Here is a 26,826-nt window from a genome sequence, read left to right on the forward strand (position 1 = left end):
GTGCAACAAGGACGTTCACGCTTGCACGCACGCGCGCGCGCGCGCACGCACGCGATCCGAGAGGGCACTGAGTCTGTCTGATCGCTAAAAAAGGAGCCGTGGTGGTCTACGGCTGGCGTGTTGTCATGGTTACGCGTTGGAAGAATTAGCGCACTAGCTGATTAGCCCAGCGCTAACGCCCTCGCACATATCCTTCGCACGGCCGCCAGCCACCTGCCTTTGTAGCGTAGCGTCGCCTCCGCTGTGCCATACAAAAAGAATATGTGCTACAGGCAACCCCCATTTATGAAGTTTACTGTAGAAATGACACAAATAAATGAAAGAGAATTAAACGTTGTAATTTTAAAAGCCAAAATGTTCACCCCAACTATGTCATTTGGTGTAAAGTCAACACTAAGGAACTTTGATTTTACATTTATTATGGCGGCGCCATATGGACAAAAGCGGTATTGTTATGCCTGAAGAAGAACCACATTTCCCATGAGGACAAGTGCATTGCGTCGTTTTTGAGCTAACGCCAGCGAATGAAATCCAGGCCAATGTTGATGCTTGATGTCCTTTTATCCGGGTAGCTTCCATTTGTCGTTTTTGTCTCCTCAGACAAAACTTTTCAGTTGTTTTGCAGCTTCTGCCAGGAAAGCAGTAATCGTGTGTGGCGACATTCAAGTTGACTGGATGGCGAAAGGGGGAAGTGACGTATGCCATAAAGCAAGTCAGCACATTTGTAGTTTTTGTGTGGCAGTGTTCCTACCATCCTCCTCAAAGTTGCCTAGTGCCAGTAAAAATGATACAGACCCCAGGTACCATTCAACTGTGGATGTTTCATCAGAAGAGTTATGGAAATATTTTATTAAAGCAGGTACCATTCAACTGTGGATGTTTCATCAGAAGAGTTATGAAAATATTTTATTAAAGTTGAAAAGTTCCTTAGTGCTACTTAAATGCTAACCTTATTGAGACTTTTACTTCCTCAGCTTAGTCAAGTTTGATTGTCTTCACTGTTGTGATGCAACCTTGCAAATCGCCAGCAAACCTGAGCTCTTATGAGAGAAAATGCTAACCTAGCATAGCATTAGCATGTGGCGTAAGAGCAACCAGCTGGGTCACCAAGCTAGAAAAAAAAATGTCAAGTTTTTTTTGGCCCCCATTATTCTTTTTTGGGTGAACCTATCCTCTGCCACTTGCTGAAAATTTCACTTATCCGCCATTTTGTGTGCAGGCTCAAACCATGTCTACTATAGAATATTGCATTGGCGCCATCTCGTGGCATATTGCTCCCAAGTAACTGTTGAACTAAGGGAAAGAGATCAATTTTGTCTGGCCATAGCCTTGTCTAATAGAAAAAGCACTTTGCTGCCCTCTTGTGGCGTCTGTAGGTGATTACAAACCTTTTGATTGGCCGTGAATTAGCAGGCCTTAGCCTTTCTAACGCTAATGGCTAACAAACGTGGTCCTGTATGACTGACTTACTCTCCTTCTTGCCCTCAATCACACTGCATCTTTTGCAGTAGAGCTCAGTGCTGCCTGGCCTGTTGTGGCACATCGTGGTACTGCGCTGACGGCAGGCAACTCTGAATTCAAGACTCGCCTGTGTGCTAAAAACCCAAACTAAAAGGATCGCTTAATTATCCGCAATGAACTGCGGTACAACGCGGGTTCACTGTATACATATAAAAACAAACAGGAGGCGGCGGAGGCCCCCGCGGATGAGATTCCTCCTCAATCTAAATATAGAGCAGCCGCATTGGCATCAGCAGGAAGTGAGGCGGGTGGCGGCAGGAGTGACGACTCAGCAGCGGCGCAACTTCACCTCAATGTGTTAGCTCGTACTACGAAACCTTATGCATCGGAACACCATGGTTTTTGCTTTAACACCACATAAATCGTGTCAGAGGCTTACTGGGATTCATTTTGGTCATCAACAACTGTGGATTTCTCATAAGAGCTGGACAACTTTCTTAAAAACACAAACATGTCATTGTAATATTACCAGGGAAAAAAACTGTTTTTTCTAGATAACTCTTTTTTTCTCTCTTTGTTTTTGTCGTAATGTTACAAGAATAAAATCATGTTTGGATAAATTGTAATCCCATGACAATTAAGTTTGGATTCTTTGTTTGCTAGAAAAAAAAAGTTAGAACATTTTCAGAAAAAAAGTGGTCTTTTTTAACGATCATTTTTGTATTTGTCCTTGTCCAAACACACACCAGTGTGGACCAATGTGGAGCCTCGCTCTGTGCCAGTGTTCCCTTGGCACTCGCTCGTCCCTTTCCTGGAGCCCAGCCCATCGGGAGCGTCCGTCCAGCCCGCCATCGACGGACAGCAGCTCGCCAATCAACGCCAAGGTAACAAAAAGGGAAGAATGATGTCGCATTTTGGTCAGTTAAAAGTAGTCAGTCACCAGAGGACAGCTGTATAAATAAATTAAGAATATATATATATATTAAATTTATGAGAATTAGGACAAAGTTGCTATTTGTATTGTTGCAATGTTTCAGAGCCTCGTTGCGGCGTGGCCCTGGTGGGCGACCGACGACCCCCTGACCTGGAAAGGGCGTCGCCGTCACGTCCGCCCCCGACCAATAACAACAACGCCCCTGCGGAGAGGGGCGGGGCCGACAGCGAGACTGAGAGCGACACGGATGACCCGTGAGTACAAAACGCTTGGCCACAAAGAAGAGAAGTGCTTGCTTCTTCACTTGTTGTGTGTTATATATAAATCATCAAACATCAACCCTGTGTAGGTTTTTTTTTTTTAATTGACAACATTTTATAATAGAAATGCTTTGTTTTTTCCTATTAATGTTGTTGTTAATGGTGTTGTATTATGAGGTTAAAGTTGTACATTTCAAGAAAAAAATTCACCATATTGTGGAGAACAAAGCTTTATTTGTCAAGTGGTAACCTAGTGTTTAACACACCAAAAAAATTCTGACAATATATATATTTTTTTAATAATTTAATATTACCATAATAAAGAGGTAGTAGTCTTTCGAGAAAAAACTCAAGTTTGATTTTTTCCTATCTATCTATCTATCTATCTATCGATAGAGTTTTTACACAAAAACGGTAATATAATAATTTTTTTGAGGGAAAACAGTCACTGTACTTTTTTTAGGACTGGAACTTTGAGTACAGTTGCAATTTTCTTTTAAAACAAAATGTGATATGAGAAAAAAAAACTATTTTCTTGAGAAAATAAATTGAATAACAAAGGTTGTTTTTTTCCCCTCGTTATCTTATGCAGAAAACGTTTTTCCCCTCCAAAAAACATACAATAATAGTTGTCATTTTTTCAATTAAAAATAGTATTATGAGAATAAAGCTGTATTTTTTTTTTATATATAAAAAAGGTGCCATCTTATGATAATAAAGTAAGTTATTGTTGTTGGTGTTTTTTTGGTCAATGTCAAAGTCAACATTATGGCAAAAAGTTGCTTTTTTTCCCCCCCAATAATTTTTTTTCCCCAACCAAAGTGCCCTAATATAGCATGAATAAACTTTTTTTTTTTTTTACGAAAATGTTGAATATTACAAAAATAAAGGCTTATTTCTACACGTATTTTCAAAGTTGGAACTTACAAGGATAAAGTGATAGTGGTGTATAAATTAGTGTTGTCTCGTTGTGAAATGGTGCTTTGATTTATGTGAGCACTCCATGGAAGCACCACTTGTTCTTCCTCTCAAGGATGCTCCTCTTACACACGCGCACACCCCCACACACACTCGCACACACGCACACTTGTTGTGTTGTGAAATCTGCCTCCTCTGAGAGTGCGACTAAAATGGCGCGATGCCGTCCTCGCGCGCGCGCGTGTGTGTGTGCGCGCGCGTATGGTACACACACACACACACACACGCTGCTCGCTGGCTCTTCATAACGTCTGATTCTGTTTTTGCTCTTTCACGCTGACTCAGACAGGCTGTCTGGTTTGTAGCGTGCGTTTTTTTTTTTTTTTTTGTCAAAGAAATGTTCCAGGGTCGCCGCGCTCACAAAAGGCCACCGTCGCCGACTAGAAAAGAGAGCTTCCTCCTCTTCCTCCTCTTCCTCCTCCTCCTCCCCCGTTGTCTGACTTTGGATGGACTACAAAGTCAACATGTTTGTCTAACCTTAGCATTTTTTAGCATGCGGTTCGACAGGACAGCTCAGGTGTCTTTTGCGTGTTGACTCAGTCACTTGCGCTGAGGCGTTGCCATGGCTACAGACGTTACATCACCGGCCACTTCATTAGGTACACAGGCTAATGAGGGCCAATGCAGCAGCTGTGTAGAAAATGAGTTGTTGTTTTTTATAGAGATGACAATGCTCAGTTTTGATTGAGGGATTACAAACAACAAACGTTGTAACAAACATAGGCTACGAGGATAATATTTTTTTTCTTTCTTTACAGACAACATCATACTCTGATGAACAAAAAAAAATTTGGGGGTGGGGGGGAGGGATGAGGGCATGAAACAATAAATGTGTAATATTGTTAAAATAAAGCAGTATTTTTTTTCCCAGAAAAGTAATAATCTTCTTATTTGTGTAGGTTAAGTCTTATTGTTCCTAAATATTCTATTATGCAGAAAAAGTCAGAATATTACAAGAAATACGCTGTTTTCTCTCCCCAATAATCTTACAATAATAAAATTATATATGGGATTTTAAGTCTTATTTATTTATTATTTATTCATTTATTTGGAGATATTTTTTTTTTCAGAAAAGGTCAACATATAAGAAAACAGTGAGAATAAAGTTTAATATTTTATAACACTACAAAAATAAAATGGTTGAAATGAAATGAATGATTTTTTTTCAGCAAATATTTTCAAAAGTGAGCTTTTTCCTTCCCAAAAAAAATCAAACTCTTGGCACTATTTTGAATCATGCAAATGTTGTTTTGTGTCTTCCCACTGCAGCTTCTCCCCCGGCGTGGCTGCCAACGACGCATCGCCCTCGCGTGGCCCCGCCAAGAGACGCACGCAGTCCCTCAGCGCCCTCCCCAAGGACGCAGACAGGAAGGTCGGTCCGTCGTCATGACCACAAAATTCACACCAAACCATCGTTACAGGTGGTGGAATAAGAAGTTTCATCCATTTTCATGTACCTCAGGGTGCTGCCATTTTGTTGCCTGAAAGTGGCCCGCATTGCCAACGTCGTAATTTTAGTCGACACCAGAGGGCAGTACAGGACAAAAATGGACAAAAATGGATGGATTAATCTTCTTATATCTTAATCTTCTTCTCACATTCATGAAAAAAAAAGGTTTCACTTTAACATGGACAGTTTTACATTTAATTATGTGATTGTTTTGCATACCACTAGAGGGAGCCCATGTGCCACTATTTACCTAGTATGTATCTGTATTATTGTTTATTGTGGGAATGCTGGAAGAAAACAACTCCCACATAATACTTCCGATTTACACTGTTCAAATTTCTTGCTTCAAAAATTCACGCCTTCCGGGGTATATATCGTCTTACTTACAGTACTCGCACAATTTAACGTTAAATGTCAACTTTTCCCCATTCATTTTCAATGGGACTGACATTGAACTTTTTTTAAGTCCCACTTTCCACACCCACTTATGCATACCATACATACAGCTGATCATCATTACCAGCTCTCTGATACAGCTCAGTGGCGCACTTATTGCATTGTCCAGTAAGCAGGAGGTCACGGGTTCGAATCCCATATTCATGGCAATTATGCTAAGGGTTATACACGTATACCAACTGACTGTCATAGTTCCACTTTTCCATCTAAATGAATGGAGGGCACTTTCAGATAACACTTGCTTCAAAAATTCACGGGTTTGTGTTCTTTTTATTCATTTATCTACAATTAATACTTTGTAATTTTCACATCATTTATCTTTCAATTTACTTCATGAGCATTCAGCTATTAGCATTCAGCTATTAGCATTCCCACGCAATTTCAACAGAAATTGCAATTAGTCTAGTCTAATTAGGAACTGGATAAAAATATGGACTTTTGGAACATGAAGGAACCTTGATGTCCTTCTTAACATGCCCTTCTTTCACCAGAGGGAGAAAGACCACATTCGCCGGCCCATGAACGCCTTCATGATCTTCAGCAAGCGCCACCGGGCCGTGGTCCACCAGCAGCACCCCAACCAGGACAACCGAACCGTCAGCAAGATCCTGGGCGAGTGGTGGTACGCACTGGGCCCCAACGAGAAGCAGCAGTACCACGACTTAGCCTTCCAGGTCGGGATGCAGGCTAAACGATTTAACTGCATTACATCACCGGACTATTTTTAGCACTAGTAGTATTTAAACGTCACCTTTGCTTGTGTGTGATGTGGCCTTTAAAAAAAAAAAAAGGTTGGCATTGAGAATGAGAATCAATTCTTAATGACCTTAAATCCTCCTTTTTGTCAGAATATTTACATTCACGTTTGACCATATTAACAATGTCTGCACTGTATTTATGTTGAATCGAATGTTCCCTTCATGGCAGGTGAAGGAGGCCCACTTCCGAGCCCATCCCGACTGGAAGTGGTGCAACAAGGACCGACGGAAGTCGCTGTCTGACGGCCGTGGGGCCCCCAAGGAGGCGCGGGAGAGAAGCATGTCCGAAACCATAGGTGGGGGAGGGGGTTGTTGTTTGTAATGATGATGAAAGTGGAACCACGTAAATGTATAATCGCAGGGTTGTATAATGCTAACCGTGATGTGTGGTTATATTTGTTCATAGGATTGCAAAAAGATGTACTGTACTGTAAAAAACAAGTGATTTGTGTTGAGGTCATTTTTCCTGCCACTAGATGGCATAATTGCATTTGTAAGACGGTGACAGCTCAGTGCATTTTTCTTTTCATATTAAGAGCTATCTAATCTTTAACATGAAGTCACAAAAATTCTGCACATTTTTAAAATGCAACTTGACCCCGGTCTTCACAAATATATGCATTATTATTAAATGCATTACTGCTAAGTTTAAACGTGGGCGTGTCTGCTCCCCCAGTACAGGCTTTCCAAGTAAGGGGCGGTCATTAATCGCACGTTTGAAATGAAAGGAACTTTAAATCAACGCACACATTTTGACACCATTTTTGTTTTTTTCTTCCTTCTGCCCAGACCCGCATTTGGAGTCTCAGGCGCTGGAGGGCAAGGTGCTGAGCTCGCCGTGGACCGGCGGAGGCGAGCGCCAAGCGGGCGGCGGCCCGTTGGGTGTTCAGCACCCCCGTCCCAGAGCTTTTTCCCACAGTGCCGTTCACAGCCTGCGGCGCCGCGCAGACGGCGAGAAGGTGGGAGACGCTTGCGTCTGCTCGCGACGCACTCGTGTGCGATTATCTCCCTGCCGGAACAAAAGCGTGAATGCAGGCCGTGTAAACAACACGAGTGTGTGCGCGCGCGCGTGTGCGCCCACAGCTACCATGTGTCCTTCGCGCCGCTAAAAGGGAGTCTTTGTGTGATCTTGAAACATCTTTGTGCTTTTCAATGCCTTTGAAGTGTGCTAGACAGCAAACCACACGGGAGAGAGCGAGCGAGCTCGTCTCGGAGGCAATGAGTTTGCGTCGTTGCTAGCAACTCTGCCGCAGCGTCAACCAGCCCGAAATAAATCTAAATTGGATTAATAAATTCAAAATGTTGGGGCATTACATTCATTTCATGGTGTCATTGTCCACTATCTGAAGAATAGGAAATGAATTCAAACACTGATCACGCACTCTTAATATACTAAAAAAGAAAGAAAGAAATTTTAATTTAAATGTAAAATTATTAATTAGATTAACATACTTGATATGTAAACAATTGAAATGTTTGATTTGCTTCATTTTATTATTATTTTTTTTTAAACATTATAAATTCATAAATAAATAATAGCAATAATCACTTTTTCTTTACTGATAATGAAAAAAAAAAAAAAAGTTTCCTTTTGGAGAAATGCACCCGATGATATTGACATTTGTATTCGCACCTTTTGTCAATAGGAGCTTTCAAAGATAACCAAATCTTATTTCTTTTTGGTCAGGAGGACGGCCCCGGTTTTTTCCGCAACCGGCAACTGCCGCCATCTTCCCACCATCAGGGCGGCGCTAACGAGGATGTCAACAGTGACGAGGAGCGCATGGTCATCTGCGAAGAAGAGGGGGACGACGACGTCATGGGTGGGTGGTCCTCGGCAACAGATTACCATTCAATTATGATCGTAATTTGTTTTAAATGATCTCATTTCATCGAATAAAATTGCTTTTAAGAGACAGTTGAAGTTTACCGTTAAACCTGGACAGACAATGAATCATTGTATAAATACACATTGAGTTGATGCGAACATATAATGGGAAACGGCATGGATGTGAAATTAACTGTGACTTGACGCGTGTGTCTTCAGAGGACTCGTGTCCCGAAGGCTCCATTGACCTCAAGTGTAAGGAGAGAGTGACGGACAGCGACGAAGACGAGTCCGATGGCCAGGTACGAGGCGTAGAGCTGTGCAGCTTTATTTGAAAAATGCTTTTTCCATCGCAAATTGATGAATTGGATGATTTTTATTTCCCCACACCCCCGCTTGTCAAGTCGACTTGACTTGGCTACTCCACATTAGCGATTCATTGCTAACCTCGTGTCTTTGGCTTCTCATCTTCCAATTTAAATCTTCAACTCATGAAGCCAGTCATGTTATTGTTGACTTCCCCAAAAATCGGTTAATCATTTGGGGATGACATAAATAAGTCCTTATTTTTTGAAAATATTTTTTTTTACCATATGTTTTGATCAAAAATGGGATGTTTTCCAAGAAGAAGCGCATTGGTTTTTTTCTCTATTATTTCTGTGGAAGTTGATGTCATACAAGTTAATAATCAGAAAATAAAACGTTTGCTATCAAGAGATACAAAGCAAATCCCAGAAGGGGGGAAACAAAGATTTTATTTGAAGCTTATGTCGTCCAGCCCGAGCATGAAGCTGTCTTATGCATTCAAACTTATTGCAAACGCCGTCGAGAAAAAGTCACGTAAGAGATATCATATTCCACTTTTTCTTTTGATCTCCCGTCTTTTTCCTTCGCCTCCAGCCTGGCTTCCAGCCGTTGGCTCGCTCCTCCCTCGCCTCCCCCTCGCCTCCCGACGAGCGTGCGAGGAAGACGGCCGTCGATATGGACGAAAAGGACATCATGGGAAGCGCCGTTGGAGGAGAAGGCGGGGGGACGCCCTCCCTGCCTGTAGGGGGCTCCACGCCCAGCACCCAGGCTGCCGTTGGTCCCGTCGAGGGCGCCGTCACCCTCGGCCCCCCGCTGCAAGAGAAGAAAGCCGCCATCCTGATTGGAGGGAAGCAGCTGCCAATCACCGCAGGGGGTGGGTACCTGTCCTCCGCCTCTCCTGGTCCCGGCTTAGCTTTCGCTGGCTCCTTGCTGCCCGCCCAGCCTGTCAAGCTCCCGCCCCACGCCCAGCCGCCCCCCCTAGCCGTAATCAGACCCACTGCCACCACTTCCCCCGTCCCGCCAACCCCCAAGTACATCCTGCCGACCCCCCAGATCCACTCCCCGCCTGAGCTCACCTGCCAGCAAATGGGCTCGGTGGCCGCTGACGCCCCCCCGTCGGCCAATGGCACGCCGCACCCGGGGGCGAGAGTGACAGCAGCCACAGAAAGCAGAGGTGAGATGCAGTGAGCCTTTCAAAATAAAATGCTATATAAACGATTGCCGCCCACCTGTGCCACTCCAACTATCTCCCCACCTCTGCGTCCGTGCCCCCCCCGCCACCTGGTGTCCATTCAGTATGGCCTCCATTCATGTCTTTCGTTCTCTTTTTCGTTCATCAGTTCAAGCCCAGCTGCAGAGTAAGATGCTGGTTCCCATGGCGACGGTTCGACCCCCCGGGTCTACGCCCCCTCATGCGCCCGTCTCCTTGCTGGCGCCGCCTCTTCCTGTGCAAAATGGCGCCGCCGCTGGAAATAAGGTGCATGAAGAGGCCGCAACGCAACCCACTTGACAAATAAATGCAAACATTTTAAATGTCTATTTACATCTATTTTATGTACATAAATATAAAAATAAATAAATACAAATAGATCTCATTTGATTCGTTCTAATGAATCAACTCATTTGAAATTTGTATAAATGTCTGGAGAAAAAAAGACTGCTGACATACTGTTGATGATATTGTTTAACATCATATAGTAAATTTCTTGTATCCTGCGTCATTATGGTTAATGTGGTGTAACTGTTGTTGCCTTGCCGTGTCCTCCACAGATCATCCAGATTGCTCCCATGCCCGTGGTCCAAGGCAGCGTTCACCATGGGAGCGCCTTTCCTGTTTCCATGGCGGCAGTGATGGCTCCCGGCGCCACGCCCCCACAGACCCTCCTCCTGACCACGCCGCCCACCAGGTTAACATTACCTGAGCATCTTTATTTTGCTAACAATTAAAATCTGCGAGTAATTGACCTAAATGTGTTTATGCTGTACTGTAATTGCCAATAGATGCCACAAGATGGCAGCACAAATAACTCTAAATGAAGATACTCTACTCGCCGCATCAGACGGCGCCAAAGCAATACTGTCATTGCTTGCTTGGAGATTTTACTCTTCTTCTTGTTAATTACGCTGCTTCCAGTAAAGCTCAGTGCTGCCCAAAAATTTTGTGGCACAACATGGTACTACACTTACTGCGCACAACTCTAAATTTGTAATTGTCTGTATACTGTAAATGTTTTTTTATTTGTTGACGTCAACACTCAACTGCATCTCACCCGCAGGATCACCTACGTCCAGTCCAGTCCGGGCGTTACCACGACGACTCCCCAACAAGCCCAGGTTCCGCCGCCGCTGCCGGGCACTGCGTATCTCTCGTCCCCCCTGACGACATTAGGCTTCACCGCCCTCGCGCCGGCCGGACACCCTCTCCTGGCCCCGCCTCCCAACCTGACTGGTCAGAACCACAATGCTAAGACCGCCTCCACCTCTGCCAACACTGCTGCTCGGCAGGTGAAGATCAGCAAGTAAAAAAAATCAATAGCCTTCGATGGGCTAATGAAATTAGGACATAGGATATTTGAACACAAGTGAACACGTGTAGAAACACAAAATGCCAATACTGACATGAATATATTCTTCATCCTCAGCAAAGAACAACTAATATTAGTGCAGTTTACCAAGCAATCTATGTTTTGTATTATACTGCCCCCTGGTGGCCAAGGCAAATCACATTAAGTGTGATTTTAATGCTTAAACAATCTCCTGCATCAGGTTCTCACCACCATCTACCCCGCCGGGTCCACCGCCCCGCTGGTCGCCGTGATGACGGCCTCGCCCGCCACCGACGCTCTCGACGCGGCGAAGCCCTCGGCCGCGACGGAAGTCGAGACGAAGAAAGCGCTTAGCGGGCCGGCCATCAAGCAGGAAGCGGATCAAGACATGGAGGAGATCAGAGGTAAAACTAGCGCTCTCGTCGTCGAGTGGTGGTGGTGGACTGTCGAGTTGGAAATCTTTCACCTCTTGCAGAAAAACAGGACGACGACATTGGACATTTGATCAAGGAGGAAAATGTCAAGATCGAGGAGGATGAAGAGCACGAGGAGAAGATGAAGGAAAGCGGAAATGAGAAACAAGGAAGAGAAAATGAGAAAGAGGTGATATGTCCCCAAAATATATATAGTTTGTTGCATTTATTTTTTTGTCATCATGGCTCCAAAAAAAATGTCCTTTTTCATCACAGGCTGGAGCTCATTCTTCTCCTCCACCTCCTCGGCCTCCTCCTCAGCCGCCATCTTCAGCTTTGGAGCCGCCGCCACCTCCACCTGCCGAAAAAGAGCCGGCGGCGGCGGCGGCGGCGTCCTCCAAGAGGATCAAGTTCCGACCTCCGCCGCTCAAAAAGACGCCCATTTCTCATGACAAGTGAGAGCCCTTTCACGGGAGACTTTATTTATTTTATTTTATTTATTATTATTTTTTTGAACGTACAAGCATTCAACCAACATCTGGTACAAAAAGAGATCTAATATTCCAAAAAAGTGAAAGGATTATGATGTGTTCTGTTTTCATCTACATAATAATTCCTCCATTCTTTTACTCAAAAACAATATCCTGTGCATGCAATTAATCCAAATTAAATTACAATTTTAATTAATGCACTCCACAGTTACAAAATCAGCATAATCGTAAAAAAAAAAAAAGAAGAGAATTAATACTCATTTTTGAGTTGTTTAATTGTATACATTTGCACCTTTTAAAAAAAATTTAAATAACAAATTTAATAAATTTTGTTTCATCCAAAAGGAACTTGCATAATTATAGTGTATCCATTTTTTTTTATTTGTCTTCATTTTTTTTTTTCAACCTTTAAACATTCTTGTTTTCTACCCCAAAAAATGTCCTACTGTACAGCGCACATGCTGCACTCCAACTTCAAGTTTTTGCCAACATAAATGAATAAATAAATATTATTATAAACATATATTATTATTAATTCTCTTTGGTCCAAAATGAACTTACATAATTTAAATGTTTCTATTTTTTTAAATTGGTCTTAATAATTTTAAATGCTTAAACATGTTCTTGTTTTGTACCCCCAAAAAATTATATAATAATAATCGTGATTTCAATTCTTGCCAAAGTAATCGTGATTATAATTGTTCCCTTATTCGAGCAGCCCTACTGACCCGCCCGCCCGCTCGCTCGCTTCTCCGCGCAGGCTTTTGTCGGAGACGTACTTCGAGGAGCGTTTTGCCGAGCTTCCTGAGTTCAACCCGGCGGAGGTTTTGCCCTCGCCCACCTTGCAGAGTCTGGCCACGTCCCCTCGAGCCATCCTGGGCAGCTACCGCAAGAGGAGGCGCAACTCCACCGGTAACGACATTTTATCCTCCCGCCATTGCACCCCTCGCATTGCTTTCATTTGAATTCCTTCTCCTCCATCGGCCCATCAAGAAGTGGATCCGGCCAACGATGACCCGAGCTCGCCGCGGAGGAAGACCCGCCGCCTCTCCAGCTGCAGTTCGGAGCCCAGCACTCCGAAAAGCGCCGCCAAGTGCGAGGGCGACATCTTCACCTTTGACAGAGCAGGTGGGAGCGCGGTGGCGGACGGCAGCCAATCACAGCTCAGAGCTCTTCCGTTGGGTGTCCTCACTCCCGCCGTTGCCCCGGCAGGCATGGAGGGAGAAGATCTCCTCGGAGACCTGGACCGGGTGCCCTTCTCGTCCCTGCGTCGAACCCTGGACCAGCGGCGGGCGCTCGTCATGCAGCTCTTTCAGGAACATGGCTTCTTCCCCTCAGGTCAGAGAAACTTTATCATGTGCTGCAGGTGCAAAATATTAACATCACGTGGGAAACACTGTTAAGCTGCTCTAATTGTCACGGGTAAGCCCAAAAACGAGGAAACTCTCGAACCGGCTGACCTCTTCCTGCCTCCTCCTTGCAGCTCAGGCCACGGCGGCTTTCCAGGCCCGCTACGCCGACACCTTCCCCACCAAGGTGTGCCTGCAGTTGAAAATCCGCGAAGTCCGCCAGAAGATCATGCAGGCCGCCACGCTGGGGAGCCTGGAGGGCGGCGGCTTCTCCATCGAGGCCGGCAGCCCCGCCGCCACCTCCGCCTTCAACCCGCCGCCGAGGGAGGACGCAGGGGGAGGAGCGGAGCAGCCGGACGATGGAGGCGCCCAAAAGTGAAGGTTTCTAAGAAGGGACGAAGTTTGGATGCAGGCGCTTCTTCATCTTCATCATCTTCATCATCTTCATCATCTTCATCTTGACCTGGGCGGGAAATCTCAGAACAACAATATTCACGAATATACTCGGAAAATCTACGCCCAGGTCTGCCCTCAGCACATTTGTACAGTAGTTTGTAGTCGGGACACAAGCTCTGTGGTACACACACACACACACACACACACATATTACACACATGTTACACACATATTACACACATACCTGTATGTATGTATTACGTATATACATACACACCTTGGTGCAGATGTAATCTTCAGCATGACGCTGACACACTTAGCAAGTCAGACTGTTACTCTTGGATGGCAGCAGCCAGGACCGCCACCCAGCGCACGCACGCACACACACGCACACACACACACATCTTGAAAAAAAAAGGCACTTTGTCACTTGTTGTTGTGCAAATGCAGTTTAGCTGTTGCCAGCCAGCCCTCAGTTGCCATTGACTTGACCTCGTCGTCCGTCCACTCCTCAGCACAGTTGGGCCCGGACGCAAAACCACAACCCCGACGACCTCCACTCATATTCCACGGCCCCTCGATGCTGCACACACACACACACACACACCAACACACTTTACACCTTGCAGTCAGTGCGGCGTGTGCGCACACAAATGCCGTGACCAAGCCATGGGCGCCCCCCACGCACAGTTTAGTGAGCAACGGCGAGGACAAAAAATGAAAGATCTGGCCGTGATTTCTGTTGTGGCCAAAACTTTTGCACTTTCCGTCGTCGCCCCTCAAGAGATTTTTGACAGACGCAAAACTGGACGCTGGATGGAAGGTTGACTCCCAAAAAAAACAACAAAAAAGTTGATATGCAAAGCAGCAACACGATGTCAGGTCCAATGACGGAGAGAAGGAAAGAAAACGAAAGCGCACTTGTTGCTTTCTGGTGGAAATGAGCAGTTTTTCTGTTTCTTTTCCAGCATCACGTCAAGAAAATCACTAAAAAAAAAAAAAGAGACGTTGGACTTCAAATGGGGGGGGATTTTATCTGTCCCCAAGCCCGAATCTTGATTTTAAATGTACTCGCGTGGGGGTGGGGTGGGGGGTGTGGGGGAGAGGTTGCCCCCCGCACCCCCGCCCCACCCACCCCCCCCGCCACCACTCTCGTGGTGTCTCTTTGTAAAATGTTGAAATCAGGTGTTTGCACAATCCGTGCGGCGCGTCTCGTGTGAGAGCGCCGCAAGTTAAATCAGGAAAGTATTGTTTTTAGAGATTGTTTTCGTAGAGCAGACAGATCAAGTCTGCCTTGTTCCACGTGTTATCAATCACCTTTGACCCCCCCCCCCCTCCCAGCCCCCCCCCCCCTGCCCATCCCTCCCTCTCCCTCGCTCGTTCAAGCGTTGTTAGAAAGTGCCCTTAAGCACTGGTCCCGGGTCAAGCGCTATGTAGCTCAGGATGGTTCTGGTTAGGCTTCAGTTCAGGGAAAGCAGATCCTAGACCAGCCCTGGAGGGCAGTCTCTCGAACCCTCCCCACTTCCCTCGCTTCTCGACACTTTATCCTTTCCCATCAAATGGTGCAATAGGACTTTTTTTTTTCTGGGAATACTGGGAGGGTTGTTTTTGTTTTGTGGGGTTGGGTGGGGGGGGGGGCTCAGTGCCATAGAGAATGACAAGCAATGCAGTCAAGTGAGCGAGCGGAATGTGATGCTGTAGCTTACCAAGAAGTATTTGGGCCAGTTTGAAAAGAACACCAAAAAATATACGGATTAAGGTTTTTATTTTTGTTTTTTTTTGTCTTATGATGAGAATTTAAGGAAGGATGTCAGGTGCGGAAAATTGAGCATGCCATTAGCCTAATAGCATTATTTTATTTTTTTTATGGGTTTTTTCCAGAAAACAACACAACACAACAAAAGTCCAGCTGCATAGATAAAAAAAAAAAAACTTCTTCTTTTTTTAGCAAGCACATTAGTAATTTTTTATTCTCTCCTAACATTACTTTTTATCTTGTTGAAAGTAGGACTTACAACATAACATTAAGTACTTTTTATAATGTATTATTTTTTTTCCCTTTAAAAAAAATCTGCCTTATCTGAAAAACATCAACAAAATCAAAGACCATGCATGCTCTTTATGTTTTGACTTTTTACATACATTTTAAAAAATACAAGCTGAAAAAAAAGGTAATTAGGGCTTTCTTCTTGGGATATTGTAAAGATATTTTTGCCAATTTACCAATTTAAACTATTTCCATGAAGTTAGGACTTTTTCTGAAAATTTTACTTTTTGATCTAAATCTAAAAAAAAATGCAAATATACCCCCCCCCCCCCAAAAAAAGAAAAAATAATTAATAAATGTTCTTCCCCCAAAAAAAATTCTCCTAACATTACGACTTTTCCTGATGAAAATTTGACTTTATTCTCATAATTTTAAGAAGTATATTTGGAGAAATAACCCCATCTAAAAAATGTTTTAAAAAGTACCGGTAAGACTATTCTCATAAGGTTATCACAATACGTATCGTCATTATTTGTTTTCTTTTGAGTGTGGCCCTAATACTCCTTGGTAATATCTCAGCTATGGTATAAAAGAAAAAATGAACGTTGCAATTATTGTTGTTGAAGAGATTATAGCGTGTAACTTTACTTTTTAAGTAAAAAATAATAATAATTGAATAGCACTTTGTGGCTCTTGGCTTCCTTTGCTAAAGAGTTTGGAGGGGGTAGTGATTGTTATTATGGGTATTGCTTTTATTTCTCTGTAAACCGTTGGATGTGTGAAAAAAAACAACAACAAATATATAAATATATATATAGATATATTCACCGTTTTTTTTTCCATATGTGTGCATTTTAGGTCTGTGTTTGGGTGTGCGTGTACGTTTTGGCACATGCAGGTAGTGCGTAAACATGACCGACCACTCGTTCTGTCGTCGCACTGCAACAGCATCGACTAACGACAAAATATATATTTTTCATGCTAGACAGTATTTTTATAGTCGCCACGACTATTTTTGTCCGCCATGTTGACTGTTATCAGTTACGTTCAGGATGTATACAAACGATATATTCAGGCTCTCTGATACACGCAGGTAAAAAAAGGAAAAAGAAAAAAAGACTTATCACATCCCCGAGAAAGTGTGGGTCAGGGCCGCCGCGTGCCCCCCCCCCGTCTGCATGCATGTGCAATGGCATGCAAACACCCACACAGACGTATGTGTACACACACACGCACACACGCGCCCGCACACGTATGTATGCGTGTGTAACTGTATGATTGTGCTTCAAAAATGAATTGTCCTTGCTTTGGAGAAGGAATTTTACGATGAGTGAGGCGAGTGCGATCTCATAAGCAAGCATGTTGACCATGTGCAATATTTCTAAACGACGACAGAAGAAGAAGAAGAAGAAAAAAGAAACTAAATATTAAAGATCTAACACAAGGCCCTTTGTTGTTGACGTCACTGTGTTTTGTTGATGAATGCATCTGTTTGCGTAAGTCTACACACCCTGTTTAATGCCAAGTTTCCAGTTAATGTGACCGATAGCACTCGATTTAAAAAGTAAACAATTGAAATAATGTGGTTGGACTCGAAAATCTGAACTTTATTTGGGTTCATCAGAGATGCTTTTTAAATGGCAGATTTACTTGTAAATGGTGACAGTGGTGTGCTGAGTCCAATTTAACACGAGCTTGAATATGATCGGGTTGATTGTGAATACATTCTTACCGCAGTTATGAGAGGGTGTGCACATTTGTGCAACCACATTATCGCACTTTCAAAAATATTTTTAAAGAATTGAAATGAGTTATACAGGTTATGTCAGTCACATCAATTGTGAAAAAAAAAAAAAAGGGTTTTGAATTGTTTTATATTGGTCTCGTCTGTCATTTCAATAGGGGTGTGTACACTTTTTGTATCCACTGTTTATTTAAAAGGACTTAAAAAAAATATTTTTGCTGATAAATGACACCATGCATTAATAAGTGGTTAACACAAGAGTTCTCACAAATCAATTCAATTTTAATACAAATGCTATGAGTGCAAACGAGGAGAAACGAAACAAACATTATAGACTTGTGTCTTTATTTCTTTATTTGAAACATTTCCATTTAGCTGTACATGTACAGTCCGCAATATTTTTTTTTTTTAGGATCGTATCGAACTACATTCCCCAAGTCGCTTTGCGCGCAATCTGTTTCTGGGTGTCTAGCAACAGCTAACCAGCCCCGCCGCCAGGCAGACAGCAGCCGGCGGCAGCAGCGGCGGCCTTTCTCGGCGTGTCTTCCAGAAAATTGCTCGCTGTCGGGATATTCGCATTTCGTTGAGACATACTCGCTCAGCCGGGAGGGGGGGGAAAAAAAAAGAGTGGGAAGACAACCGCGAGCCCTGCGCAAAGATATGAGCGGCAGCGGGCGGCCCAGGACCAGCTCGTTTGCTGAGCCGCCAGGAGTTCCAGGAGCCGCCGCCGCCGCCGCCGCGCCCGCCGGATCAGCCGCTGCCGTGGGGAGCAGCACAGGAAAGTCCGGGGTCCCACAGGCCTCCGGCAGTAGTTTGTCGGGATGCTCCAACCTCAAGCTCGCCAGTAAGATTTTAAATACAATACTCAATATGATATACTTTCTAAATTAATGTTACATATTACTGCGCTGCCTTGACTTTTTTTCCCCCCCCACTGTTTGAGTCACAAGAAGACAATCGTCCCTGCTGGTTAGCATGCTAACGTTAGCCACTTGTTTTGTACGTTAGCAGCTCATCGCTCAGTGTTACCGATGTGCTCCGGCCGGACCCTCGTGAAATTGAAAAGCGTCTTCCAATCGCCATTTTTGTACTTTGTTACACATCTCGCATCTTTGAGCTCACTATTCATGTCCAGGCCAGCATCGAAACGAGGTAATTACTGTAGCAGGGGTGGCTAAAGTTCCGAGCGAAACGGTCATTGTTCACGCGAGCTGCCTGCCCGGTGACTCGCATCATCGCGGGATTCCCGGGTGGAAAGTTGCCCGCTCACAAGGTCACCTGTGCGGGCTCGGGGAAGGCTCCGGTAAGGCGCGTGTGGTCGTCCGGGGCCGGCCGACATCTGGAGGACGCCAGTCATTGACGTCCAGGGCGGCTTGGGGTGTTAGCCGCCTTGCTACGGTGCAAGGACGTGTCTAAATCATGTTATTAACATTTAAATGTCAATGCGCACACCTCATCGCACACCGTAGGACATTTTGAAACGAAAAGGTTGCCTTTTTGGGTGTGATGGATGTGTCTGCAGGTGAGTTATCCACAGATGAACCCCGTTAGCACGATGAATTGCATGGGGGGGGGGGTGATGTGCTTTGACATTTTTTTGCATCCCTGGCGTAAAGCGAGCCACTTGGGCTTGCATTGGTCAAATGTCAAGTTGCCGTCAGAATCGCCAAATGTTTCCAAAATCCCGTCCCAAACATTGTGTTCTTTGCAAGTCTGAAAGTGACCTGACATCCTTGGGATTATTTTTGACAAGCGTGCGACCCTAAACAAGAACCCCCTCCCCATGTGACCTAAACTGTAAATTGGTGTTTAAGAAGAGGATGAAGGGCAGAAAGATGAACACCGCTTGTCGCCACACGAAACATCAACTTGAAATTACATTTACTTGTTGTACAAAGTATTTAGATCCGCACTGAAAAAAATAGCAACAATTATAAGATTATTGTCGAAATATTACGAGAATAAAATGTATGACTTTTTATCGTTAATATTGTTGTTCTTAAAGTATTGATGAATTGACAGGAGGTGACTATTTTATGACTAAAGAATAGGACGGTGTACAAAATATGCTATATTTTCCTAAAAATGACGACGGCTTGTAAATACAATTTTATGGTAAATATACTATTCTTTCCCAAATGTACAACTTTTTTCTTGTTTATTTTTAAATGTTTGGGGGAACATAGTCCCTGTCATTTGTGGACATTTTTTCTCTCACTTTTTTTTACACAATCCCCTGCTTATTTGCGTTATTATTTTTTTCACTGCAGTTATAAAGTCAATTCCGAGATTTTCACTTTTCGTGGTCCAACTCCAGGTCCACTGTATTCAAGACAAAAATATGCAATTCATGCAGAGTAATGTTTATTGTCTATGATAAATGGAAAAACAATATTTTTCGTTTTTTTAAATAGCGTCTACCAGCTGATGCTTTGGGATGAATATTAATGAATGTAACTTCCTTTTGTGACTCCATTTAGAACTTGGAGTTCATGTCAGGATCATGTTTTGCACTTGGCTACTTTGTACCGTGCACTTCGCCACAGCAACTCTGTCTGTTGCGTTCCAATGCGAGAGACACGATGCTCATTTTTCAGTCATTTATTTAACCACAAATTGTTATTGTGGTTATTGTCTGCGCTTGAAATGCACTTGCTACCACACAAAGAAGATCTCTTTCGTGAAATGAGAAGCTAATAAATATTGGAAGCGGATCTCAAATCAAACGAGTAAAGCAACTGTGGCTTCAGCTGTCGATTACTTTGAGAATTGATTATTCTACCAATTATCTATCCCAATGAGATTCTCTCGATCCAATAACAAAACTGTTTGGCATTTGCGTGATCTCATGCGGTCGCCAAACTCTCATTTGGCGACCGCAAGGCTCTATGTGGCTTTGAGTGTGTGCGGCTTTAAAAGGCAGGTCTGGTCTGGTGAGTGACGTGGGTGTCAACAAATAAATGCGCCGTATTGCCACTGTGCTATTTCTACATTGGGGGGGGGGGGGGGGGTGCGTGTAACGCAAGTGTGGAAAAATGATGACTTAACGCTTCGAGGCAGACATTTTGCTGTAATATTTGTAATCAAATTATTTAATATAATTATTAAAGTATGTTGTGATGCTAACGTGTGTTTTAAGTGGTTCAAAAAATGGCTCGGCGGATGAGACGACAATCGTCATTTAAAGCGGTCCCACCAGGAGAAAGAAATTAGAGGCTGGCCTATTTTTGGAGCATTCCCCCATTTAATTATCCACAGTGTCGTCTTAAAAGTGAACTTAACGATCCGGAGCGGTAATGAAAGTTGCCTTATTAACCCTCGTATTAAAAGAAAAAATGTCCAGTTGAATTCATCTTACGACGTCATGTGGTTTCCAAGGAGACAGCGGCAAGGTGACGACGGTGGTGGCCACGCCGGGTCAGGGCCCGGACCGCCCGCAAGAAGTGTCCTACACTGACATCAAGGTGAGACGAGGCCCACGCCACGTGCGGGGGTTGTTGTGTCCCCCCAAACGCGACCTTTGACCTTTTCCCCCTCCCCACTCAGGTGATCGGCAACGGCTCGTTCGGGGTGGTCTACCAGGCGCGCCTTATCGACAGCCAGGAGATGGTGGCCATCAAGAAGGTTCTCCAAGACAAGAGGTTCAAGGTGCGGCATCCGCAGAGACGGTTAAAAGTGTGTGCAACGTGTTGGTTTCCCTTTTTTATTTTTTCATTTTAGAATCGTGAGCTGCAGATCATGAGGAAGTTGGACCACTGTAACATCGTCAGACTACGTTACTTCTTCTACTCCAGCGGAGAGAAGGTTGACTTTTTTTTTGGGGGGGGGGGGGGGCGTGTGTGTGTGTATGCACATCTGCGCTGATGTCAATATGTGACACCCGTTTTTGTCTGATCTGATCTAGAAGGACGAAGTGTACCTCAACTTGGTGCTGGACTTTGTCCCCGAGACGGTCTACAGGGTTGCCCGGCATTTCAACAAGAACAAGAGCATCATTCCCATCATCTACGTCAAGGTCATTTTTCTTTTTTTTTTCCCATTTCCTGCCTTCCCCCTTTAAGCGCGGCCGTGACGTCGCGCGCTCGTCTCTTCCCGCGCAGGTGTACATGTACCAGCTGTTTCGCAGCTTGGCGTACATCCACTCGCAAGGCGTGTGTCACCGGGACATCAAGCCGCAGAACCTGCTGGTGGACCCCGAGACTGCCATCCTCAAGCTGTGTGACTTCGGCAGGTGAGCCCCACACACACACACACACACGCGCGCAGCGCGCGGCGGCCACGTCTGCTCGCCAAGCGGACCTCCTTCGAGGTTTCGAAATCGGACTTCGCGCTCTTCAAACAAAACGTTTGGGTCAAGCAACCCAAAGTGGGTAAAAAAAAATGGTTAAATATTTGGCTTAAAAAGTTGAATAACTAATCAATGTTTTTGAGTTATTTGACCCCAAAAAGTTGGGTCAAATTCAATTAATAGGCCACAGACTGACCAAAGTTTTTGGGTTAATTGAAGAACCCAATTGAATTGGGCCAAAAGTGAAACGACCCAACTATTTGAGCACACAAAAAGTTTTGTCAAATTAAATGAATAACCCAATTTTTAGGGTTGTTTTGTGCATTGGAACAAACTTTTTGGGTTCATTGAATAATCAAAGGAAAAAATTCGATCAATTCCTTTTTGACACCGTTTGGGTTCTTTTTGACCCAACTGCTTTTGAGTGATTTTAACTTTTCACGCCCAGAGTCGAATCAAAAAGCTGGCGGACATTTTATCAGTCAGCCACTTAGGATTGCCTTCGACCTCGAGATGCTGCCGTGCGGCCGATGCCGTGAGTCGTCCATGATGGAAAGAAGCTTTTTGTTAACAAAAACACTTTGGTGTCGATAGGGAGGAGCTAAGTTGCGTTAACTTGCGCATTTGTTATCTTTTTTATTGTCACTATTCTAAAAAAAAAAAAAAAAAAATGTTTTCGTGATTAGCAGCCCATACTGAAGTAGCATGCATACGAACATGCCTTGGTGGAGGTCATCAGCATACGTCTGCCGCATGGAATGGTTTTGATTGGGCGGCCGATTTAACGACGAAGCGCCGCGCGTCTCACTCCTTCCTCAGCGCCAAGCAGCTGGTGCGCGGCGAGCCCAACGTGTCGTACATCTGCTCGCGCTACTACCGGGCGCCCGAGCTCATCTTCGGCGCCACCGACTACACGGCCAACATCGACATCTGGTCGGCGGGCTGCGTCCTGGCCGAGCTGCTGCTGGGCCAGCCCATCTTCCCCGGCGACAGCGGCGTCGACCAGTTGGTGGAGATCATCAAGGTGAGCGCCCGGCGTCGAGACGACGACGACGTCGGACCTGGGCTCACTTTGGCTTTTTTCCCCCCAGGTGCTCGGCACGCCGACTCGGGAGCAGATCCGGGAGATGAACCCCAACTACACCGAATTCAAGTTCCCGCAGATCAAAGCTCACCCTTGGACCAAGGTAAGTCGGACCGCCGCGTGAAACGTGTCGCCAATCGCCACAAAGGTGTCATTGAATGTTTTGTTTTTTTTCCTTTCCCGCCGTTGAGGTGTTCAAGCCGCGCACGCCGCCGGAGGCCATCGCGCTCTGCTCCCGCCTGCTGGAGTACACGCCGGCCTCGCGCCTCTCGCCGCTGGAGGCGTGCTCGCACACCTTCTTCGACGAGCTGCGGCAGCCCAACACGCGGCTGCCCAGCGGCCGGGAGCTGCCTCTGCTCTTCAACTTCAGCACCACAGGTACGTACACAACGCGCGGGTGCAGGTTCCAATCCCGGATCTTCAATCAGACGTTAGTTTTTGACTGAGGTGAAAGGTCAAGAGAGGGGAAACTCTGACACTCGTATTTTTACGAATATTTATGAATTATTATTAGCCTGGAAATGATTTGGGGTTGACGAAACCAAAATAACATCGTGCCAGAAAATGCTCGCTTCTGTTCCAACAGATTTGCAAGATTTTTTTTCTCTCCGTAAAATATCGTCAAAATATCGTTAGCGAGTGTTTTGAAAAAAATATCAAGATATTTTATTTTGGCCCATGTCGCCCGCCCCTATAATCACTAATAACGGAAGTGCGCATACAAGGAAGAACAAAGACATTTTTGATTATTCAGTGTTGATTCATTTTAAAAACTCACTGTTAATTGTAATAATATGCAACAACAAAAGCTGAAAGTTGTTTTTTTTTCTTTTTTGTAGTGCGCATGCTTTGAATTCAGGTCACTGCATTCTATTAGTTGACCGCCAGATGGCAGTAAATCGCCACATTGCCCTTGAAACAACCCACGCAAGGCTTAGTTAATCTGACCTACTAAAATGTTCGTTTCGAGGTCTTAGTTTCTGATTTTGGTGCCATACTGTACCATCTTGTGACTCATCTAAAAAGAGCAGGAAAGCACTAATACGATTAATTAACGATAAGATGAGAGGAATGTAAAATAAGATGGACTGTTCACAGAACTTACGTCGGATCGAATTATTGAATTTCGTCCAATCCAACGTTGTTTGTGTGTGCAGAGTTGTCAATCCAGCCTCAGCTGAACTCCACGCTCATCCCTCCGCACGCTCGCGCTCACACAGCCGCTTCCTCTCACGGTAGGAACGCGCTTTCCTTCCTTCCTTCCTTCCTTCCTTCCTTCCCACGACGAATCGATTCGCGCAATGATTGTGTTTCCCGCGCTAAGCAACACGTTTGCTCTCGTCAGACGGTACCGGCCCGGACGCTTCCCAACTGGGATCAGTACCAGGATCGCTCAACAGCATCTGAAGCGACCAATCGCCTTCCTGCCTGTCTGCTCGGCCAGCCCCCGAACCCCCCCCCCCCCCTCCCCCTTTCTTCTTCCTCTTCTCCCTCAATTACGACACACGTACGTGAATTCTAAGCGCTCATCTCCGTGCTTCCTCGTAGATGATGTTTTTGTACAGTGGACGCGTTCGACAACACCGCAGACGGAGATTTAGCCAACACACACACACACTCACACACACACACACACACACACACACACACACACACACACACACACACACACACACACAGTGCCGTCTGGCTGCTGCTCCAGTGGTATGTGAAGGTTCAATAGTGGGGGCTGGTCCTCTGTAATATAACCTTTTTTTTAATTTTATTTTACATTGACTCCACCCCCCCCCTCTCTTTTCTTCACCCATGTTTGTCTTTATTTATTTATTTGAACACATTTCCTCATTCACTTAGCGTTTTTGTTTTGTTGTTTGAAATCAATGTTCAAGTGCGTGCGACGTCAACTGGACACGGCGCGAGCCACAGAATGTTCTCGTTAAGCTGAAGATGTTCACTCGGGAGATCGTCTCATTTTCTTCCACACTTTTTTGTTTTTTTTATTCCGATTTTATGTTCCTCACCCCAGCCGCATGTTTCGCTTCCATCCGTTCTTACTTTCTTTGCACACAAAAAAAAAAGAAAAATAATTTTAGACCATTTTATTGAGCGTTGTCATGTTTTTAAGACATTTTTTTTTTCTTGAGACATTCTTGCATTTCCCATGATGCACTGGCACGCGTCAATCACGAAGCGTAAACATTGCAGAATATTACATAAACAATATTTGTGTCATTAATTTGGTACTGCAATTTGATTTGATTTCACCAGAACAAAACCATACACAAGCAGCGTGCGTGACTCTCCGTAAGAACCCGTGCTAAACTTAGCTCCTCCCTCAATTACTACTTTCCTACTATCCAGGTCATCTCGTGATGTTTTGACGCATTACACAAAGTAGAAGAATCAAGGTGAATATGTGAGCGGGGGATTTGTAGGCAAATGTCGATGGTCCTCATGTAGCAGCACATGCCTTCCGCAGCTTATTTTTATTTTTATTTTTATTTATTCTCGTTCCTTGGTGAACGAGAGACTCACTTCTTGTACGCGTTTTGTCATCGGTTCATATTCATTTCCAGGCACAGTCATGTCGTAACTGGAGGCTTTTTAAACTCCCCTGGAGATCAGTTGAAATCCTCACGCTGTCATGGCATGTGTAAATATATATTTTTTTCTCTCCCCATTATCTTACCTTTTTTTAATTTTTTTTTTATTATATTACAGAGCTGTTTATATCTGCTGCCACTCATTCTGTCCATATGTTCGTGCTTGTTTATTCTGTAAATACAGTACACCTTTGTGTCGCCGTGTAAATATTGCAACAGAGAAAAGAAAAAGAAGAAAAAGCTTGTCATGTTTGTCCAGCACTTTTTCTTTCTTTCTCTCTCTTTCCTTTGCTTCCTGTGAAGTAGCCGTTTCGCTTCGGGGGGGTTTTCCTTGAATGAATCTCTCGCTAATCTATCCTGCAAGTGACGCTCGTGGGTCGGTAGCTAGGACACGCCCTCTTGCCGTTTGTTGGTGTGGTGCGCACCTTCACTTTATTTGGCAATGGAGCTTCTTGTTTGTGTATCCTGTGCAGTGTTTAGGGGGTGTTACAAGAGTTACATTTTGTCACTTGTCCAAGTGTGAGGACGTTATGTATTGGAAGGAGCTCCAATGTGCTGCTAATTATCATCAGGTGACATTTTGTGGTGCGACTGCCTTACAAGAATGTTTGTGTCATTCCCCCCCCCCCCCCCAACCCCTGATTTTTTTTTTTTTTTTTTTTTACCTATGATTTTTGCTCTGAGCTGTGAAGGAGAGAGAAAGAAAACCAAAACCTGTTTGTCTCTGTTCTGTGCGCGCGCGTGTGTATGTGAATTCATTTACTGTAATAAAGTGATGATGAAACTTTCACTCAAATTGTTTTTATTCACACTTAACGAGTTAGTAGTGAAATTGGCATTTATAAATATACATTTCAAATCACAGGGTTTAAAAATATATATTTTTAACGATGACCTAAACATTTAAAAACGTGAGGACGTGAGATCGAGTGGGGCTTCGGCCTTCGTGGGCGGCGCTTCTACGTTCTTCCAATGGTAGGCGGTGGCGGAACGGGTGGCCGACTGGTTAGAGTGTCCGCCTCCCAATGCGGAGGACGTGAGATCGAGTCCAGTCATCGGCCTTTCTGGGTGAATCTTGTACGAGTGTGCATTTTTTTTCTCGAGTGTGCTTTTTTTCTCTCCGGGTACTCCGGTTTTCTCCCTCGTTTCCAAGACGTACATGGCAGGTTCATTTAACACTCCAAATTGTCCGTAGGTGTGATTGTGAGTGTGAATGGTTGCCTGCTGACCACCTGTCAGCTGGGATAGCCTGCAGCGCCCCCTGCGACCCTTGTGAGGACATGCGGTTAAGAAAATGGATAGATGACAAATGACATTCGTTTAAAAAATTTTTTTTAATGTTTGATCGACGTTGCAGATCAGTGTCTCTTTTTTTTAATTACGTAATAACGATAGATAATTTTTTTATAAATACATTTAAAAATATACATTTATGGCAAGGGGTGAAAAAAAAGTGACGTACTGCTGTTGTTCGTCTCCAGAACAGAGATGGCG

The 26,826-nt window shown here is 44.4% G+C and overlaps 2 protein-coding genes across 5 annotated transcripts in view; both read left to right on the top strand.

The window, feature by feature from the left end:
* cica (capicua transcriptional repressor a) overlaps window positions 1-13,832 on the top strand; it is a 29,779-nt gene extending 15,947 nt beyond the window's left edge. For 3 of the 4 annotated variants that reach the window (XM_086062245.1, XM_086062243.1, XM_086062244.1), the window contains exons 4-22: window positions 2,211-2,345; window positions 2,499-2,649; window positions 4,903-5,005; window positions 6,031-6,213; window positions 6,467-6,593; window positions 7,087-7,256; window positions 7,985-8,120; window positions 8,345-8,427; window positions 9,026-9,605; window positions 9,772-9,908; window positions 10,202-10,338; window positions 10,708-10,936; window positions 11,198-11,381; window positions 11,453-11,580; window positions 11,667-11,845; window positions 12,642-12,793; window positions 12,875-13,009; window positions 13,094-13,219; window positions 13,365-13,832. In XM_086062245.1, coding sequence (XP_085918371.1) covers window positions 2,211-2,345; window positions 2,499-2,649; window positions 4,903-5,005; window positions 6,031-6,213; window positions 6,467-6,593; window positions 7,087-7,256; window positions 7,985-8,120; window positions 8,345-8,427; window positions 9,026-9,605; window positions 9,772-9,908; window positions 10,202-10,338; window positions 10,708-10,936; window positions 11,198-11,381; window positions 11,453-11,580; window positions 11,667-11,845; window positions 12,642-12,793; window positions 12,875-13,009; window positions 13,094-13,219; window positions 13,365-13,609 — 3,320 coding nt within the window. In that variant the 3' untranslated portion in view covers window positions 13,610-13,832. The remainder of the gene's footprint in view (window positions 1-2,210; window positions 2,346-2,498; window positions 2,650-4,902; window positions 5,006-6,030; window positions 6,214-6,466; window positions 6,594-7,086; window positions 7,257-7,984; window positions 8,121-8,344; window positions 8,428-9,025; window positions 9,606-9,771; window positions 9,909-10,201; window positions 10,339-10,707; window positions 10,937-11,197; window positions 11,382-11,452; window positions 11,581-11,666; window positions 11,846-12,641; window positions 12,794-12,874; window positions 13,010-13,093; window positions 13,220-13,364) is intronic. The other variant, XM_086062246.1, reaches the window with a different exon arrangement.
* A 3,982-nt stretch (window positions 13,833-17,814) lies between these two features.
* Window positions 17,815-26,426, top strand: LOC147157448 (glycogen synthase kinase-3 beta-like). Its single transcript, XM_086062999.1, has 11 exons — window positions 17,815-18,201; window positions 20,736-20,821; window positions 20,904-21,005; window positions 21,078-21,161; window positions 21,262-21,372; window positions 21,458-21,588; window positions 22,465-22,669; window positions 22,737-22,832; window positions 22,921-23,107; window positions 23,887-23,964; window positions 24,075-26,426. Exons 1-11 carry the CDS (start codon window positions 18,018-18,020, stop codon window positions 24,134-24,136), a joined length of 1,326 nt encoding a protein of 441 aa, XP_085919125.1. The 5' UTR covers window positions 17,815-18,017; the 3' UTR covers window positions 24,137-26,426.
* The last annotated feature ends 400 nt before the right edge of the window (window positions 26,427-26,826 follow it).

This window comes from Leptonotus elevatus, chromosome 19 (genome assembly GCF_054856555.1).
Source record: "Leptonotus elevatus isolate MCC_2025b chromosome 19, RoL_Lele_1.0, whole genome shotgun sequence".
NCBI lineage: Eukaryota > Metazoa > Chordata > Actinopteri > Syngnathiformes > Syngnathidae > Leptonotus > Leptonotus elevatus.